The 19,420-nt window shown below is 50.0% G+C and overlaps 3 protein-coding genes across 3 annotated transcripts in view; 2 read left to right on the top strand and 1 right to left on the bottom strand.

Moving 5' to 3' along the window:
• Positions 1-2,109: 2,109 nt before the first annotated feature.
• Positions 2,110-4,216, top strand: LOC122379596 (uncharacterized protein K02A2.6-like). The gene is made up of 3 exons (XM_043361922.1): positions 2,110-2,310; positions 2,749-3,811; positions 4,029-4,216. The coding sequence occupies exons 1-3, from the start codon at positions 2,227-2,229 to the stop codon at positions 4,214-4,216; spliced, it is 1,335 nt and encodes a 444-aa protein (XP_043217857.1). The 5' UTR covers positions 2,110-2,226.
• Positions 4,217-5,044: 828 nt separating this feature from the next.
• On the top strand, positions 5,045-6,800 carry LOC122379437 (uncharacterized protein K02A2.6-like). Its single transcript, XM_043361665.1, has 2 exons — positions 5,045-5,890; positions 6,115-6,800. Exons 1-2 carry the CDS (start codon positions 5,131-5,133, stop codon positions 6,324-6,326), a joined length of 972 nt encoding a protein of 323 aa, XP_043217600.1. The 5' UTR covers positions 5,045-5,130; the 3' UTR covers positions 6,327-6,800.
• A 6,893-nt stretch (positions 6,801-13,693) lies between these two features.
• LOC122379601 overlaps positions 13,694-19,420 on the bottom strand; it is a 58,243-nt gene continuing 52,516 nt past the window's right edge. Inside the window, exons 3-4 of the mRNA XM_043361935.1 lie at positions 16,256-16,435; positions 13,694-15,675 (exon numbers count right to left, since the gene is read on the bottom strand). Of these exons, the coding sequence (XP_043217870.1) occupies positions 15,473-15,675; positions 16,256-16,435 (383 nt within the window). The 3' untranslated portion in view covers positions 13,694-15,472. The remainder of the gene's footprint in view (positions 15,676-16,255; positions 16,436-19,420) is intronic.

A 19,420-nucleotide genomic window follows, 5' to 3' on the forward strand; every position in this document is an offset into this window, starting at 1 on the left:
AATTTCTCAAAAATTTCCGACGGATTTCGCTCAAATTTTCAGGGAACGTGTCAAATTGATGTAAGAAAAGGTACTGAAAGTACCTTTTCTTGGCGGCGCATCGCAAAGATTCGCGAGGGGGGGTAAAATTTACCCCCCCCCCCCCCCAGCCCCGCGCGGGTTAACTCGCGACCACTCACCTTTCAGGGTGACACTCCAGATTGTCCGGGACCTCTGACGCCTAACCTTGAAGTCCTTCTGTGGTGGCTGGGATTGGCTGTGCCGTGCCGGCCAGCTGGGCTAGATAGCCTGAGGCGCGGATGGCGTGACTAGAGATTGCAATCCCGGAACGTTTTGCCAATCCCGGGATCCCGAAAGTTTTTATTTCGGGATCCCGGCATTGTCACTAAATGTCGTAAGAGTGATTTCCTACTGACATATTTTGCGTCTTTAAGCTTACCACAAACAAAGAGGCAACCAAAAGACCATGTCATTTGCATTAAAAACGATTGAATTTGCGAATAAAACGTTTCGATTTGATTAGCATTAGCATTTATTCTCAATTGGCCTTCATAAAACTGTGCGTCGACCAGATCGTTTACTAGACAGGTTCCAGCACATCCACGCCTCACTCACTCTTCGTCTACGCTACTCGTAGTTAGCGCGACAGTTGCCATTGCCATGTTGGTCTACTTAAAAACTCGCAACCAGTGTACGCCAACTTTGGCAGCTCCCTATTTCACAGTGTTTTCAAAACGTCGCTTGGTCACTTTACCTCCTTCCGGTTCCGCTTTCATCATTAAAGGAAAAGGGCCACCTTTAACATGGGGATTGAAACTGAGATAGCCATCTTGTAGCCCGTGTCCGAAAACCTATCTGTCTACCTCCTTACGGCCGATTTCGGCCTCCATTCGTAGTTATCGGCAATTTTAAAAGAAAATACGCCAGGAATGCGTCCTTATCCAAGGAATGCGTTCTTATCCGACAATACAGCCACCCGCGGCGAGGCTTTGGTTTTTTACCAATCAGCTCCAACCAGCTCAGCTTTAACCAATCAGCTTATCTGACACAATCCGACGAGTCTGTCTTCTGAACGCTGATTGGCTTGAGTGTGACGTCATCGCTATGCCATCATACAGTAGGTGCCGTAGAGAGTATCAACATAGTACCAATATGTTAAATAGTTTTAAATACTTTTTCGCGAATTGTGCACTTCTGGCACCAGTTTTAAAAAGAAAATGAAAAATAATAATGTCAAAATGAAAAACAACGATATCTTCATATTTCACGAAGGTGGCCCTTTTCCTTTAATGTCTCTCAGAATTTGCTCGAAAGTCGCTTTGAGAGCAGAATCACTGACTGGGAGAGCTTCACTCTACCGTATTCAACGTCTGAATCAGTGAGCTCTGCCGTCACTTGCGTGACATCTGTGACATCTTTCTGCGACACGAGCTCAAAGACTGTCTTGATGACGGGCATGACCTCCTTTGTTCCGGTCACGGACGGGCAAGTCAGAATCGCTGAACGATCTGTGATCCTGATAAAGATGTTGCAGCGCTGATGCTGCATTTTTTTTTTGGGCTTTCGGGACCTTTTTTCGTACGTATTTAAGCGGCTTAACCGCTGTGGGTGATACCCGAGAGCTACCAACACGGTCGATTGTGGACGGCCAATACGGGGTGCCAGCTAAATAGTTTGTTAGGTTAGGTTAGGTTAGGTTAGGTTAGGTTAGGTTAGGTTAGGTTAGGTTAGGTTAGGTTAGGTTAGGTTAGGTTAGGTTAGGTTAGGTTAGGTTAGGTTAGGTTAGGTTAGGTTAGGTTAGGTTAGGTTAGGTTAGGTTAGGTTAGGTTAGGTTAGGTTAGGTTAGGTTAGGTTAGGTTAGGTTAGGTTAGGTTTGGTTAGGTCTGCTTTATGTCACGCAGCACAATAAACAGTGTAAACAAGACTCGTGCAGCGGCTGCATTCTTTTTAAGGTGAAAACTGAAAACTGATTCTTTTCGGGATCCCGGGATTGGCGGAATTTCGGGATCGGGATCGGGATTAAAATCCCGCCGGGATCCCGGGATCCCGATCCCGGGATTGCAATCTCTAGGCGTGACCTAGCGGCCGGCGGCCGGCGGCCGCGCGGCTGGGTGTGTCAGTCTGTGCCTGGTGCCCACACGGGCGGGTGTCGTGACGACAATACAGTGCCGCTTGGACCTCTCAGTATTTAACAGTGGCGACGAGGTCCGAAGAACTGCGGGAAGTATGGTGAATGACGGAGAAGTGCAGGAGACTCGGCAGCCTGCAGTTAAGTTGGAAGAGGACAACGGGAATCGGCGGCAACCAACGGTAGGAATGGGGGCCTGGACGGGTATCGGAGAGTTTCATGAGCAAGATGGTGAGACATGGGCAGATTACATCGAACGTTTCGAGTTTGCTTGCATTGGACAAGGTGTTGAGATGGATGATGTAACTAAGAGGGCCCGTTTGCTTTCCGGACTTGGACAAGAGGGATTTAGGAAAGTCAAAACAATATTGGCACCTTGCCAGCTCTCAGATGTGTCATTTGAGGACATCAAACGAATTGTGCAGAATCACATGGACCCCAAGCCATCAGTTATCGTCAGTCGTTTTCAATTTCATAAGAAGGTCCAAGGAGCCGAGCAAGGAATCAAGGAATTTGTTGCTGAGCTGAGAGTTATGGCTGGTCGTTGTGACTTTGGAAACACGATGGATCTGATGCTGCGAGATAGATTTGTGTGTGGCTTATATGACCAGGTGTTGCAGAAGCGGTTGCTGTCTGAAGAAGATTCGCTGACGTTCGAAAGGGCACAGAAGATCGCGCTGGCTGTGGAGACGGCCGCCAAAGGATCTCGCCAGCTGACGACGGAGCAGCCATCTCGCGACAGTCGCGAGGTCAACAGAGTCGAGGCCAGGAGCTTCAATCCTCCTCCGCCGCCTGCTGGACGTAAACAGAGACCGACTCCACCGCCGCCCAACCGGTATGTAAAGAGAGACTGCTACCGGTGTGGTGGAAGTCACTCTCCGCAGATGTGCCGGTTTAAAGGCTATAGGTGTCACTCTTGTGGAGCCTTGGGCCATTTGAGCCGGTGTTGTAGGCAAAATGAGCAGGACAAACAGCCAGCTACTCGTACAAATCGTGTCGGTGAGGATGGAACTGATGAGCCTGCTCAAGTTGATGATGAAAGCGAGGTCTGTAGTGTCTACACGGTAGGTCGTCAAAAGTCGCCCCCAATCACAGCCGAAGTGATGGTGTGTGGTGTGCCCGTGACATTTGAAGTCGATACAGGAGCTGCTTCAACCCTGATGAACAAAGAGACGTTCGAAGCGGTCAGGACGGTTGGCGGAGACATCGGCCTGGAGTTGCAGCACAGCGAAGCTCACCTGAGGACGTATACCGGTGAGCGAATTCCTGTAGAGGGTGAGTTCAGCGCCGTCATACGCTACGACGGTCAGCATTTGGAGCTGCCGGCCTTGGTGGTGGACACCACCGGACCGAACCTGCTCGGCCGAGATTGGCTGAGAGTCTTGAAGCTCAACTGGCAAGACATCAAGCAGGTGAGATTTGGGGATGACCCTCGTGTTCAGGAGCTTAAAAAGAAATACGCTGATGTGTTTTCATCTGAACTTGGATGTTTGAAAGATGTTGAAGTTAAGTTTGAACTTGATGAGTCTGTGTCGCCACGCTTCTGCCGTGCCCGAAACATCCCATACGCCTACAGGAAGCAGGTGGAGGAACAGCTGGAGGCAGAAGTGGAAGCTGGTATCCTGGAGCCAGTTCGAACATCCGAGTGGGCATGTCAGATTGTGCCCATTGTGAAGCCGGACGGTAAGACTATCCGCATCTGTGGGAATTTCAAACAGACGGCAAACCGAGCCATCGAAGTTGATAAACATCCGGTTCCGAGGGTGAAAGACATGTTTGCAAAGCTAGCGGGTGGAAAAGTGTTTGCAAAGTTGGATCTGAGCAGGGCGTATCAGCAGTTAAAAGTAGCTGAAGAGCACCGCCATTTGCTTACCATTAACACGCATCGCGGCCTGTTCAGGTACCGTCGTCTGGCGTTGGGAGTCTCGTCAGCTGTGGGAATTTTCCAGCGCGAGATGGAGAGGCTGCTGGCGGGAGTCCCCGGAGCCTTCATATATCTGGATGACATCTTGCTGTGTGGACACGACGAAGACGAGCTTCTGCAGCGGCTGGAACGTGTTCTGCGGCTCTTCCAGGAGGCAGGACTAAAGGTAAAGCCGGAGAAATCCTTGTTTTTGGCTCACAAAGTAGAATATTTGGGCTACGTCTTGGACAGTGATGGAGTTCATGCTACGGAGGCGAAAGTCCGTGCAATTACGGATTCGCCTGTCCCGTCAAATGTGGCCGAGCTCAAGTCGTTCCTGGGAATATTCAACTATTACTCTCGTTTCATTCCGAGCCGTGCCCAGACTCTGTCACCGTTGTATGATCTCTTAAAAAAAGACACGCCATGGTCCTGAGAAAAACGCCATCAAGTATCATTCAACGAGTGCAAAAAGTTGCTGGTTTCAAATCAGCTGCTGGTTCATTTTGATCCAGAACTGCCAATGGTCCTGGCATGTGACGCTTCCTGTCGGGGAATTGGTGCGGTGCTCTCCCACGTTTTTCCTGATGGGTCAGAGAGACCTATTGGCTACGCCTCTAGAACTCCTCAGCCGGCAGAGGCAGCCTACAGTCAAATCGAACGGGAGGCGTTGGCCATCATTTTTGGCGTGACAAGTTTTAGAGATTACATATATGGAGCCCATTTTCAGCTCGTCACTGATCATAAACCACTGATTTGCTTGTTCGGGGAGAACAAGGGCATGCCCGAAATGGCTAGTTCTCGAATCAAACGCTGGGCCATACGATTGTCTGAGTTCTCGTACACCATTCGCTACAAGTCCACGCATGACATCGCCCATGCCGACGGATTGAGCAGACTGCCTCTTCCACAGCATCATCACCGAGTGCGTTCGGAGGAGGGAGACGTGCTGCTCATCAATCATCTGAAGGAGACTGGCATCCTCAGTCCGGACAGGTTAGCCGTGCTCACCAATAGAGACCCTGTGCTGAGTCGAGTCTTACACTGCATTCGGACTGGTTGGCCAGACAAACCTGATGACGCACTAAAGCCGTTTGCAATGCGCCAAACAGAGCTGCACACTGTCAAAAACGTGATAATGTGGGGTACTCGAGTGGTAATACCGGATACCGCTCGTGGATCTATACTCACTGAGCTGCACAGCTGTCATTTTGGAATGGTAAAGATGAAGGCCCTCGCTCGTACCGCTGTATGGTGGCCTGGAATTGATAGGGATGTGGAGACTCTGGCCGCGCGGTGTTACATGTGCCGAGTTCACAGCCCGAGCCCGCCGAAGGAGGAGCTGCATCCCTGGCAGTATCCTCCAAGGAGCTGGTCCAGACTCCACATAGATTTCGCTGGACCGAAGAATGGGAAGTATTTTTTGGTCCTAGTGGACGCGCATTCAAAATGGATTGAAGTGGCTATGATGAACTCGATGGAGGCAAAGTCTACCGTGAAGACACTGACAGGCATGTTCGCGCGTTTCGGTCTACCGGACGTTATTGTGAGTGACAATGCACCCACGTTTACCAGCTCTGAGTTTCAGCAGTTCCTGACTCGGAACCGGATCGATCACCGTACCATCGCACCCTACTGTCCACAGTCCAACGGCCTGGCGGAGAGAGCGGTCCGTGAGCTAAAGGTTCGACTGGACAAACTGTCTGATGTGTCTTATCTTTCCATGCAGGAAGTCATCGACAAATGGCTGTTCCTGTACAGAGTCACGCCGCACGCCACCACCGGAGAGACGCCTGGCCAACTTCTTCTGGGGTACAAGCCCATCACAAGGTTGGACAAGCTGAAACCAGACATTGAAGGTAAAGTGAGGCAGAATCAGTTGGCGCAGGTGCAAGGTCACAGGCGAAAATGTCCGACAAAAAGGCAACCATTTGAGATTGGTCAATTGGTTTGGGCAAGACAGTATGGCAGACATGCCCCATTGTGGGCAACAGCGGTCGTAAAGAAGTGTTTACATCCACTGTACTGGGTCGTGTTAAACGGTCAGATGCAAAAACGTCACATGAATCAATTGTGTGCGCAGGACGTGACTGCACCGGAGCCGGAGGTGACTGCACCGGAGCCGGAGATGGCTGCGGATCGGCGGACGGTGGACCTCGCTCTGATGCCGGCGCCGCTTCAGCAGCCGCTGAATCCTGCTGCTGCCGACGGCGACGGCGAGTGCTCGCCATCTCGGCAAACGAGCCTCCGGTGTGCCGCACCGTCTGCGGCCGGGGCGTCCGAGTGTTCCGCTGACGAGTCGGCTGGCGATGCTGCACTGGCCGCCTCTGCCGGGCGGCGCTCACCGGCGGCCGCTGTGGGACGGCCATCGACTGGTGATGCGGGCGAGTGTGTATCGACTGGCAGTGATACGTTGGAGCATGCACCGCGTCAAGCTCCTGAGAATCCTGAACAATCGCGGCGCTATCCTGTGCGAGAGCGGCGACCGGTTCAACTATATCCTGCGTAGGGTGTTTCCGGGTGTCCATTGTGTTGTTTATGTTTGGTAGTCTCAATTTAGTTGGCCATTTTTGTTGATAGTGGAAATTTGGGGTGGAGGTGTGGTGGCTGGGATTGGCTGTGCCGTGCCGGCCAGCTGGGCTAGATAGCCTGAGGCGCGGATGGCGTGACCTGGCGGCCGGCGGCCGGCGGCCGCGCGGCTGGGTGTGTCAGTCTGTGCCTGGTGCCCACACGGGCGGGTGTCGTGACGACAATACAGTGCCGCTTGGACCTCTCAGTATTTAACACCTTCCATCCTCTCTTCCTTCACCCGGGTGTCCTGCCTGAGTGCCTCTTGCAGGTCCCTCGCGCACTGCCTCAGTGGTAGGCATTTTTAAATATCAAGTCGTGTTATGTTTCAGCGGTGTGTCTGTATGAAATGTTTGCACTTTATTTGATGTAGGTAGTGAACATATGCATTGTTCACGGCTCTGTTTCTGTTATTCATTGGCTCTGCCAAGAGTCGGCGGGAGGGTGTTGAATATTGTTCAGTACCGTACCGTGTCGTTTAGCGCCTGTACCTGCGCCTGTACAGTGATTGACCGCTAGCGACATCTATTAGTTGGATTGGGTTATGCGGATTGTGGCCGCTGCCGACTGTGGCCGTACCGGGACGCCTGGGACCACTTCTGCGCCTGCCATCTATCGGGCAGTGTTTGGAACTACCGCGGGCGCCGGCCGGCCGCGCCACGCGGCGCCGTTATGGAGGCGAATGAAGTGGTGTAAAACCAGATGAATTTTACGCTTGTAAAGCAAAAAACGAAAAATGTACACTCACCACGGTGTTCAGGAAAGTACTGGGAACAATATGGATATAATCCCGCGCCCTGCTGGGGGGGTGTTTGAACACCCCCCCTTGTGGTTTTTCGCGAATATCTCAAAAACGGCGGCGCGGAGCGCCGCCGTTTTTGGTACACCTTATCATACATCAATTCTACACATGTTGTGAAAATTTCAGACCAAGGTCATTCAAGGTCAGGTCACCAGGTCACTTGAAGTGACCTCACCTCATAAAAACTTTCAATGTCTGTCATAGCTACACCGAGTGACCGATCGCTTTGAAACTTTCAGCGATTGCTAAGAGCAATAGCATGTACAAAATGTATATCTCAGAATTTTGATATCGATGACCTAAGGTCAGGTCAATTTTGCGACCTCCCCATTATAAGTCAATGGGAGAAAACTGAAATGCGCCTCTTTTGGATGAAAGACATTATAAACACTCCCAAACACCGAATTACAAGTGGTTTAGATACACTGAGCTTGAAAATGGTGTCCGTGACCCTTGTTTATGCCCTGAGGTCATCTTAGGTCACGAATGGTATCTAACAGTTTTTCGCAAATAACTTTTGATAGAGGCATGCTAGAGCGATGAAAACGCCTTAGATGTGTTCAGCTCGACGATACGGATCGACTGATATGCAACATGACCCTTTCCGGTCAGGTCATGACCTTGACCTGAGGTCAAATTTTCAAGTTGACCTTTCAAGGTCAAGTTATAGTTCATTCGATGCGTCTTGACGAGAGGAACACGATGCCGGTAAAGGTAAGCTCGTACAAGGCTTGGGTCAAAAGTTATTGCAGAAAAACTGTTTTCGAAAATATCGGCTATTTTTGCAGTTTTTGCCCCCTGCAGGCAAAACCGTTGACGTTAGGTCAAATCTGAGAGAATTACTCAGAAAGGGCGTTAATAGGGCTATCGAATGCGCTTTTCCGCGGCGCTGTAGCTCTATTGGGTCCCGAGTTATGCGTTGGCTTCTTGGAAATTTTCGACATTCGACCTGGAAATCGGCGAAATTTTGCCTTCAATGACCTCTGGTGACCTGACCTTTGACCTGACCAAAAAATTGACCGAAGTAATTTCGTCATTATTTTTGACGCTCTTTCGAACGCCGCCTTCCGCGTATCGCTACGTGGCCCAGGAGCCGAGTTACAAGGGGGGGTGTTCAAACACCCCCCCAGCAGGGCGTGGAAATCCAGGACCCCCAGCAGGGCGCGGGTTAAAGCTAGTACGATGCGAACTGTTGGTTCCCTAGAGCCATAGGTGTCGGAACGTTTTCGAAAGTGGGGGGGGCCAGGCTCCCAGAGGCACAAAACCTCACCTACCCCCAAAATCGATTTTCTCCTCGGATTTCGGCCACTTTATTTTCGCAAGCATGCTCAAATTGGTTAAAAAAAAACGTGTAAAGAAAAAAAATCGACCAAAACCTCGGGGAGACTCCCGTCCAGAAATTAAATCTCATGGACGCGTCCCCCTGGCCTCCGCAGCCGCGTTGGCACCAGGAGCGGATCCAGGAAAACTCCAAGGGGAAGATCATGAATTGAAGTACTGCCCCTACCTATACCTAAAATTAAAACCTCAACTGAGTTCGGCCACTTAATTTTGGTGGTGCCCTATTTTCATTTTTTATTGATTTGTTTTTGCCCTGGCAGGCCTGTGGTGCCCCTGGCGGGCCTGTGGTGCCCTGCTAGGCCGCAGGTGCCCCTGGCAGGTTTGTGGTGCCCCTGGAAGGACTGTGGTGCTCCTTACGAGCCTGAAGTGCCAGCGACAGGCCCATGGTGCCTCTGCGAGGCCGGTGGTGCCCCTGCGAGGCCGGTGGTGCCCCTGCGAGGCCGTGGTGCCCCTGCGAGGCCGTGGTGCCCCTGCTAGGTCGCTGGTGCCCCTGGGCCCTGACAGGACTGTGGTGCTCCTGACATGCCTGAAGTGTCCCTGACGGGAACGTGATGCCACTGACAGTCCCAAGGTGCCCCTGCGAGGCCAGTGGGTGCCCCTGGCAAGCCTGTGGTGCCCCTGGCAGGTCTGTGGTGTCCCTGGCAGACCTGTGGTGCCCCTGCTAGGCTTCTGGTGCCCCTGACAGGCCTGTCGTGCTCCTGAAAGGACTGTGGTGCCCCTGGGCCCTGACAAGCCTGAGGTGCCCCTGACAGGCCCAAGGTGCCCCTGCGAGGCCGGTGGTGCCCCTGGAAGGGCCTTTGGTGCCCCTGGGAGACCTGTGGTGCCCCTGGCAGACCAGTGGTGCTCTTGCTAGGCCGATGGTGCTCCTGACAGGCCGGTGGTGCCCCGTCAAGTCTGTGGTGCCCCTGATAGGTCGGTGGTGCCCCTGGTAGGCCTGTGGTGCCCCCGGGCCCCAAGGGGGCATGACCCATGTGACCCCACCTTGGATCCGCCACTGGTTGGCACCCATGCGAATTCCAGAAGCATCCAAAAACTTTTTTATTACGAGCGAGCGTGAAACGTGAGAAGTGAAAAGTCGGCAAAGGTGTGTGTGTGTGTGGGGGGGGCATTTAACATTGCTGGCCCCCATTCGAAAGTGGGGGACCATTGCCCCCTGCCCCCTGTTCTTACGCCTATGCCAGTAACCGATCAACTAATACAAGGCCGCCTAACATAAATTGTTAGTTTATGCCGTTTACGCATTCTGCTGCGCCAGTATTGTCTCTCTTTGCAGCGCGCGCTGCCCCTAAGCTGCCACTTATTGCTTCTGACAAAGCTACCTTTCATTGGGTGGAGGAAAATTGCACTCAATAACGATGAAGCACAAATGGAAATCTTCATGGAAGGGCAGGCCAGAGAACCGTCAAGTTTGTTCTTCGGGTTGATACCTACAAATACATTAAAAAGTTCGGCAAAAAGTGGGGGGGCCAGTTAACATTACTGCCCCCCCCCACTATGAAAAGTGGGGGGCCACCGGCCCCCCCGTCCCCCCCTGTTCCTATACCTATGCCTAAAGCAGTATTTACATACTTGTAGGAGATAGGACTTTAACATTACGGGAGCTTCTAAACTGCGCTCGCAAAGTACTTGATTGTAAATATTTCCATTTAGAGGCAAAAATCTAAAAATGTACAGTCAGAGCGTTGTTCCCAATGCTTCTAGGTACATAATGAGCATAAATTTAGCTTGAAGTGTCATCACACATTGGTTCCCAGTCCAGTTTAACCCTAGAACGCCTAGGGGGGGGGGGGTTGTATCAACCCCCCCCCCTGAGGTTTTTTCGAAGTGCACGCTAAACGGCTTGTCGTAGCGGGCTGAAATTTTCAATACCCTCTGGGGCAACCTTTGCGCATCTTTTGCCGAAAAAAATTGATCGGGTCATGTCAGGTCACGGAGTTATGACGTCATAAGAGGTACAGCCTCCGGCCGACAGTTACCAAACGTGTGCACCGAATCCCTAGGTTTTCTGCCGGTGATACCCACATTGTTTGATGGATCATGATGAAACTTCCCATGCATGTTGGGGCAAGCATTGGCTATCGTGTGGTGCAAGAAAATTGACCGGGTCAGGTCAGGTCACGGAGCTATGACGTCACAAGAGGAACAGCGTCCGGTACTATTTTTGAAAAGCGCCCGAACCACTATTTTGCTAATTCTTGTCACCTCAATGGGAATATGCAGCAATATTAGCTTCTATAGGGAGCAAATGGACCTCCCAAATCCAAAAATACAATCAGATTTCAAAAATTTAAATTCTGATTTTTCGAATTTCTGCCGCCGACTGTGACCTTGCCGACTTCCGGCGCTCCCAACGCGCCATTTTTAGAGCTAGGGAAACGAAATACATACCAAACGATAGAGAATTGATCAAGAAACACGCTAGTGAAGGTTTTAAGTCGATATCTCCCACCGTTTTGCCGCAATCGCCGCGGAAAGTTGAAAAAGTTTGATTTTTTCGGAAAATTTGACCTTTGACCGGTCATAAGTAGGTCAAATGTTGACCTAGGACCAAAAAATATACCACCAATCGCGAGATCTCGTTGAGAGCAATCCGTTGGTTTTTTCCGCTAAGCTCTACGACCTTCCGTTTCGAAACGCCAGGGGGGGTCGTAACAACCCCCCCCCCCCGGTCGTTCGTGTTATGAGAAATGGCCTGGTCGTGCGAGGGTTAAAACGACACTTTGTGCCGCAGTGCCTATTTCTTCCAATGGATGGCGGCTGGGTGGCGGTTGTAGTGGTGGACAAGACAATTCTTGAATGAAATGAAATCATTTGCTTTCAAAGAAGAATTTGGAAGAACTTGTAATAATTGACAAATGATCGTTAATTACAGTGTATAATTTCAAGTTCATAGCAAATGAAAAGATTTTAAACAATGCTTGTGAACCCCAGTACCGCCGCGCGAGAAAGCAAGTACTCGACGCACGGTCTGCCCGCCACTTCTGAAAATGGTCCGCGGCCGGCCGGCCGCGACCCGACACGCTCTGTTAGCTGCGACTTTGGTATGTGGCGCGCGGTGATTGGCCTTGACCCCGAGCAGCTGTGCCACGTCCGCGCACAGACAGCTGTTTTCGTTTTTTTTTTTGTGTGTGTGTGGCACTGTGGCTTTTTCTGTGGGCACGGTTGGAAGCGTTTCCCCAATACAGTGCATCGGATTTTGATATCTGCTTGGTCTTCTTCGCCTGCTACGGCCCGGCCGGACCCTGCGATTCAGCGGTCGATTTTTATTCGGTCTCACTCGCCTACTAAGTGATGTTCGCCCCCGACGGCCCAGCGTTTGACTGACTGTAAAAGGCTGGCTTCTCCAATTTGCCTTGTATTCGTCGGTCGCCCTTACACCCCAACGTCCAGTCACATGTCTACCACCCGACTGCCACTCCGTGCCGTCCGACGCGCCGGCATGGCCCCGAAACTGGAGCAAACGGCCGCCGGGGACGCTCCTGTGCGCCAGATGTATATACGCCTCCGTCCACATCGGAGAGGACAGGGCGGCCGGCGCACAGTGGGCCGATATGCCATTCTAGCGCGACGGGGCCTGAATCTTCGAACGGAACCCTTGGTTTTTCGCGAATAATTCGCGTAAAAAGCGGCCAGTCGCAACGAAACTTTCAGTACCCTCGCGATAACTACTTTTACAGTTAACCTGAAAATTTCATGACCCTGACCTTAATGATCTTTGACCTGTGACCTTCTTTCGAGACCATGTTTGACCGGAATCGCGATTCAGCGTATGTCGGCTCGCATTAGCCGCGGGTTTGCAGTCTTTTCTTGGTTTAAAGCGCTCAAACATGGGATATTATGTTGCTCCCATGCATTAGGGTGGGTGTCAAGGTCACCAGAAGGTCAGGTAAGGTCATTGACCTTTAATGACCTTGGTTCATTTTTTCGAGTTTTACATGTTTCTAGGCTAGTTTTTGGAGCTGAATTCGAATCTAGCAACCATTTGAACATTTACTATGTAGCTTTGGTGCCTTCGTAACATGTTACAAAGCTGTCAGAGGCGGTTGCCACCTACTGCAAATACCCGGCAAAACCCTTACTGGTTGACCTGACCTGACCCGACCTGACCTGGCCTAAATTTATGAAGACATCATCTATGATCGTAAATAACGTTATATTCGTGATCAGCACCCACAAAACCCCATAGCAGCCACACTTAACGACGTTCTAACAGGTCCCGATTTTCCCGACTTTTGGGTCATTGACCTGACCTGGAATGTCAACCGATGATCTAGGACCTTACAATTGGGTATCATCAGCTTCCTCTTGTCACGGGCAACACGCTCGTTTTTTTCCGCGAAGCTCTAGCTCGATCAGGGGCGAAACGGCTGAGGGGTCCAACGGACCCCTTCTATACGTTCGCGGCTGGAAAAACACCACTAGGGGCGAGGGTTAAGCCAAATGTGAGGGCTTATTTCAGAAAGACCGCTAAAAGAGCAATTGAATGCACTTTCCCGCGACGATGTAGCTCTATTGGTCCCCGAGGTAAGGGCCGGTTTTCGAGAAATGTTGATATATGCAACATTTTACCTTTGATGACCTCTGGTGACGTGACCTTTGACCTGACCTAGAAATGACTAATTACTCCATCTGGAATTTCGGGCGCTCTTTCGAATGCCACTTACTACATGTCGATATGTGGCCCAAGAGCCTAGTTAGAAGGGGAGTGTTCAATCAACATCTCCCGGCCCGGCGCGTTTGACGCCGAGCACCGGTCCGGCGCGGGTTGATGTTTGGCTGCTACATCCAAAGTCGCAAAAAGTCGCAAAAAATGACGGTTGGATCTTGTAGTGCAATGAATCATTGACATGTAGCGAGATTTTCGAAGCGGTACTCCGCGGTACTTTTTTTTAAAGTCTATTTGTGTGTGACATCAATTATGTGAAATTATATTTTCGTCTTTAAATCTTTGCGGTGCCGATACATCATAACCAAGTAAGAGTTCGCCATTTTCATGTGGTTATGTGTGTTCTGCAGACCCGGAGCTATCGTTTGATGTATATAAATGTGGAATTCCTCCTCAAATTGTGATTGTTTTCGCGGATCAAAGATACGTTGTCGAAGAGTGCGGGGAACGAGTTCGGTCCAAACGATTCCGAAGTTCGTGTTTAAGCTGAGTTTTCGCCATGAAATAGCAATTGTGTTGGAAAACAAAGACCACAGCAATGTAGTATGATCATTTTTGAATAAATTGGTATAGGTTTCATTGCACATCTACAAAGTTCGATTTTTTACCCATGTCGTGCTAGACCTGGCGATCGGCCCAGTGTGCGGCGGCCGGCCGGCCCGCCCCGCGGCGCTGAGGGGAGACAGCCTCCCACACTCAAAGCTCACACTACACTGACATAAGCAGCTTCAAAATAAAGTTAAAGAAATTACCTGAACAATGTAGTTTATTTCGTTGAAATCAAACAAGTACATCCAAATTTACAGCCCATCAAAAATATAAAGATACCATATTTTTCAAAAATATAATGATCTATATTTAGGAGACCTGTGGTCAGAATGTGCAAAAAAAACATCAACGTAATGTCCGAAGCGACAAAGGAACGCGTTGACAAATTTATAATGTAATCGCTGATGGTAAGGTGAAAAACTGCCGATTTTTGAGAGATTTGACGTGGAATGTCCCTGTTCCGGCGCAGGGAACGATCTCCAACTATCTTAAGCACACAGAATCGTGATTTGATGCACTCCTTGCAAGGTTAGTTGCGTCACTTTTGCAATGTTCACCTAGCGTGACGTCATTTATGACATCATCAAGGTCATATTAGTTTTTTGTTAATAATTCCCGATCAAATTGAGCTAGCGAGTCGGAAAAGTCACCAATGGAATTAGGAAGACCTGCCGAATCGAATGATTTGCCATATCACCTCCTTCGACAAACTTCGTGACCTGGTGGCGCTGACCTGACCGTGACCCGAGGTCAACGCCCTACGTTGACCTCACCCAAACAAAAAGTATATCATTCGACGCGTCTGAGCAAGGCGAACACGATACTGCCAAAATCGCGGCTCTGCAGCCGTTTTTTGCGATGTTATTCACCAAAAACCGAACCGTACCTTGGAGCACTTGACTTAACCTCAGAGGTCACCGGTTGACCTAGGACCTTAAAATCGGGTATCAATCTCTGCGCCTTGAAACGGCGCACACGCTCGTTCCTTCTGCGACGCGCTAGCTCCACCAGGGGCGAAACGGCGAGGGGGGGGGTCGTACCCGCCCCCCCCCCCTCGGCCGGCGTGCATGTAGAAAACCTATAGGTCCGTCGAGGGTTAAGCGACGTTCGATTTTCTTAGGTTTAGTTTTTGCCCGTTTCGCTGGCTAAATCGCGCATGTTTGAAAAAAAAATGTACTTCGAGCCAAACACCTTTGAAAAAAGAACTTTAGATGCTGTAGACAGTTGCATGATACTCTAATTACAATTTCAATAATTAGCTAAAAAGAATGCATCACTTTTCATTGCGCATTGAAACAGTGAAAATCGCCATGCCTATTGTGTGTGCGATAACTAAGTCTCAACACATGTATCCTTCTAAAAGTAATACATATTATCGCTCTTCCTCACCATAACATAAATTGCATTGGTTTAATTGGTTAGTGAGACGTATCCATTATATGACACTTTTTACGTCGTAGTTCGTACTTTTACCAATTCAAATTACTTTCCACATACGGTCATGACTCTATACCATTACTCGGTGTTCGCCATTCGCTGAGCTCGTATATCATCGGCCTGTCCGTGCTGCCGCTGCTCACCGTATATCTCCAGTCGTCCGACCGTCTGTCCCAGGTCAGCCAGGTGACTGATGGTGTCGGCAGTCACCCCCTGGAGCGACACTGACAGACCATCATCCTCGTCCCATCCCGGCCACCTCGGCTCCGTCACCTCCGGCCCTGTCGGACAGAGCTGTGTCAGCTGACTGCAGTCGGACACAGCTGCCGCCAGCTCCCCGCTGCACCACTGACACCAGAGTGTCAGACACTGACACAGCCAGCACTGACACAGCCGAGCCGCTGGGGCCGGGGGGGGTGTGTGTTTTTTAACACCAAATGTCATTGCAAATAACTATGTGAATATCGACGACATGGGAATATGCGACATAGTTATTCAAAGCAAATTCGTAAGGACACGTACTACGCTTCGGCATGGTAAAATTCTATAACCAGAAACAAGCATAAAAGCAGATCAAATAGGTCGATTGAATCTATTTATATCATTCACAGCATGGTTTCAATGGAAACATTCCTCATTGGAATGATTGCTCACTAATAACCCATGCATGCACCAAATTCACGCACTACCTATAGATATTCAAGTGCATGAATTGCAGCCCTTTCACCATATCATATTCACAAAGAACGCAACAGGATGCTGGCTGAATCCGAGCGGTTCGTCTATTTGCCGTCTTCCTGTCCATTTGTATATGCACTGTCCATGAAACCGGCATTACGTGTGTGATCCGTGGTATCTCACCTCTGACATTGAGGTGATTAAGGCCCTCCAGGAGCTGCCCCTTCAGTCGCGGGAGGTCGGCGGCGGAAACTGACATCCGCTCCACAGTCTCCCGTGAGCTCCGCAGCTCCGCCATCTCGATGGTACCGACTCCGGCCGGAAGGATGACAGTGTTTGGGTCCACTTTGATGATTGAAAAAGCTGGAATATTAAACGGTATTCATTGACGCAGGGCCTCGTCTAAGGAATTTTCACTGTGGGGGCCAGAGACTGAAGGAGCCAAACCGGGTACCCCCAATTCCTGTTTTCTCACCGGATTAAGACCACTTATTTTTCATCACAGCCCTGGCACCATGAATATTTTATTTTAACTAAAAAATAGTTGGCCGTCCGACCCATGCTTTTATATTAGTTTGTAGCCACCTCATATTGCCCCATCAGACAGTAATAATCACACTTCTCGGTGTTGAGCGTTTGTTTGAGTGGCATTGCCTCGTCTAAGGAATTTGCATGCCGAGCCAGTTATGTCGATGGCCAGCACGCTAGGATTTTTTTTTTTTTGCGAACTACATTGGTCTCTGATGGGCCCCGCCGACTTCTGAGCCCTCGATACCGAGCTCTGAGGGCTAATGCCAGCTTGGACCCACGTCGGCATCTTTGATAGCCCTATAGCATCTATGGCATCTATGTATGGTAGCATCTATGGTAGTATGGCATATGATCCATACCAGGCTTAAACCCTCGCATGTGTAGGGGGGGAGGGGTCGGATGGATCCCCCCATGGTTTTTCGCGAATAACTCGCGTAAAAAGCGGCCGATCGCGACGAAACTTTCAGTACCTTCGAATTAATCAACTTTACACCTACCCTGAAAATTTCATGACCCTGACCCAAATGACCGTTGACCTGTGACCTCTTTTCCGAGACCATGTTTGGCCGGAATCGCAATTCCGCGTATGTCGGCTCGCATTAGCCGCGCGTTTGCAAGCTTTTCGTGGTTTCAAACGTTCAAACATGTCATTTGATGTTGCTCCCATGCATTAGGGTGGGTTTCAAGGTCACTTGAAGGTCAGGTCAGGTCATTGACCTTTGGTGACCTCGGGTGACCTCAGTTCACTTTTTCGAGTTTTACATGCTTCTAGGCTAGTTTTTGGAGCTGAATTCGAATTTAGCAAACATTTGAACATTTACGAAGTAGTTTTGGTGCCTTCGTAACATGTTACGAAGCTGTCAGAGGCGGTCGACACGTACTACGAATACCCGTCACGACGCCTACTTGTTGACCTGACCTGACCTGACCCGACCTGGTCTAAATGCTTAACCCGCGCCCTGCTGGGGGGGGTGTTTGAACACCCCCCCTTGTGGTTTTTCGCGAATATCTCAAAAACGGCGGCGCGGAGCGCCGCCGTTTTTGGTACACCTTATCATACATCAATTCTACACATGTTGTGAAAATTTCAGACCAAGGTCATTCAAGGTCAGGTCACCAGGTCACTTGAAGTGACCTCACCTCATAAAAAGTTTCAATGTCTGTCATAGCTACACCGAGTGACCGATCGCTTTGAAACTTTCAGCGATTGCTAAAAGCAATAGTATGTACAAAATGTATATCTCAGAATTTTGATATCGATGACCTAAGGTCAGGTCAATTTTGCGACCTCCCCATTATAAGTCAATGGGAGAAAATTGAAATGCGCCTCTTTTGGACGAAAGACATTATAAACACTCCCAAACACCGAATTACAAGTGGTTTAGACACACAGAACATGAAAATGGTGTCCGTGACCCTTGTTTATGCCCTGAGGTCATCTTAGGTCACGAATGGTATCTAACAGTTTTTCGCAAATAACTTTTGATAGAGGCATGCTAGAGCGATGAAAATGCCTTAGATGTGTTCAGCTCGACGATACGGATCGACTGATATGCAACATGACCCTTTCCGGTCAGGTCATGACCTTGACCTGAGGTCAAATTTTCAAGTTGACCTTTCAAGGTCAAGTTACAGTTCATTCGATGCGTCTTGACGAGAGGAACACGATGCCGGTAAAAGTAAGCTCGTGCAAGGCTTGGGTCAAAAGTTATTGCAGAAAAACTATTTCCGAAAAAATCGGCTATTTTTGCAGTTTTTGCCCCCTGCAGGCAAAACCGTTGATGTTAGGTCAAATCTGAGAGAATTACTCAGAAAGGGCGTTAATAGGGCTATCGAATGCGCTTTTCCGCGGCGCTGTAGCTCTATTGGTTCCCGAGTTATGCGTTGGCTTCTTGGAAATTTTCGACATTCGACCTGGAAATCGGCGAAATTTTGCCTTCTATGACCTCTGGTGACCTGACCTTTGACCTGACCAAAAAATTGACCGAAGTGATTTCGTCATTATTTTTGACGCTCTTTCGAACGCCGCCTTCTGCGTATCGCTACGTGGCCCAGGAGCCGAGTTACAAGGGGGGGTGTTCAAACACCCCCCCCCCCAGCAGGGCGTGGAAATCATGTGCGTGAAGTTGGCGTCGGATTCGGATTCGTATTCAGCGTCGAGTACCGAATCACTTGAAAACGTCATATCTGGTCAATTCGGGGACGGGGAGCACGAATATGACATTAATTTTGCCCTAGCAGGTATCCCTTATCCCTTAATCGTCCCTTAAACGACGGGGCGCGCCAAAAGTGCCTCAGGGGCTCTTCCGATCACGAAAATAATGGTCCCAGGCGATTCCCCGGGTCGATATCTAGCCGCACCACCACTAACTTCACACGTGCCTCATATCCCTTATCCCTTAATCGTCCCTTAAATGACGGGGCGCGCCAAAAGTGCCTCAGGGGTTCTTCCGATCGCGAAAATAATGGTCCCAGGCAATTCCCCGGGTCGATATCTAGCCGCACCACCACTAACTTCACACGTGCCTCATATCCCTCATCCCTTAATCGTCCCTTAAACGACGGGGCGCGCAAAAAGTGCCTCAGGGGTTCTTCTGATCGCGAAAATAATGGTCCCAGGCGATTCCCCGGGTCGATATCTAGCCGCACCACCACTAACTTCACACGTGCCTCATATCCCTTATCCCTTAATCGTCCCTTAAACGACGGGGCGCGCCAAAAGTGCCTCAGGGGTTCTTCCGATCGCGAAAAGAATGGTCCCAGGCGATTCCCCGGGTCGATATCTAGCCGCACCACCACTAACTTCACACGTGCCTC

Source organism: Amphibalanus amphitrite, unplaced genomic scaffold (genome assembly GCF_019059575.1).
Source record: "Amphibalanus amphitrite isolate SeventyFive unplaced genomic scaffold, NRLGWU_Aamphi_draft 000008F_arrow, whole genome shotgun sequence".
Lineage (NCBI taxonomy): Eukaryota > Metazoa > Arthropoda > Thecostraca > Balanomorpha > Balanidae > Amphibalanus > Amphibalanus amphitrite.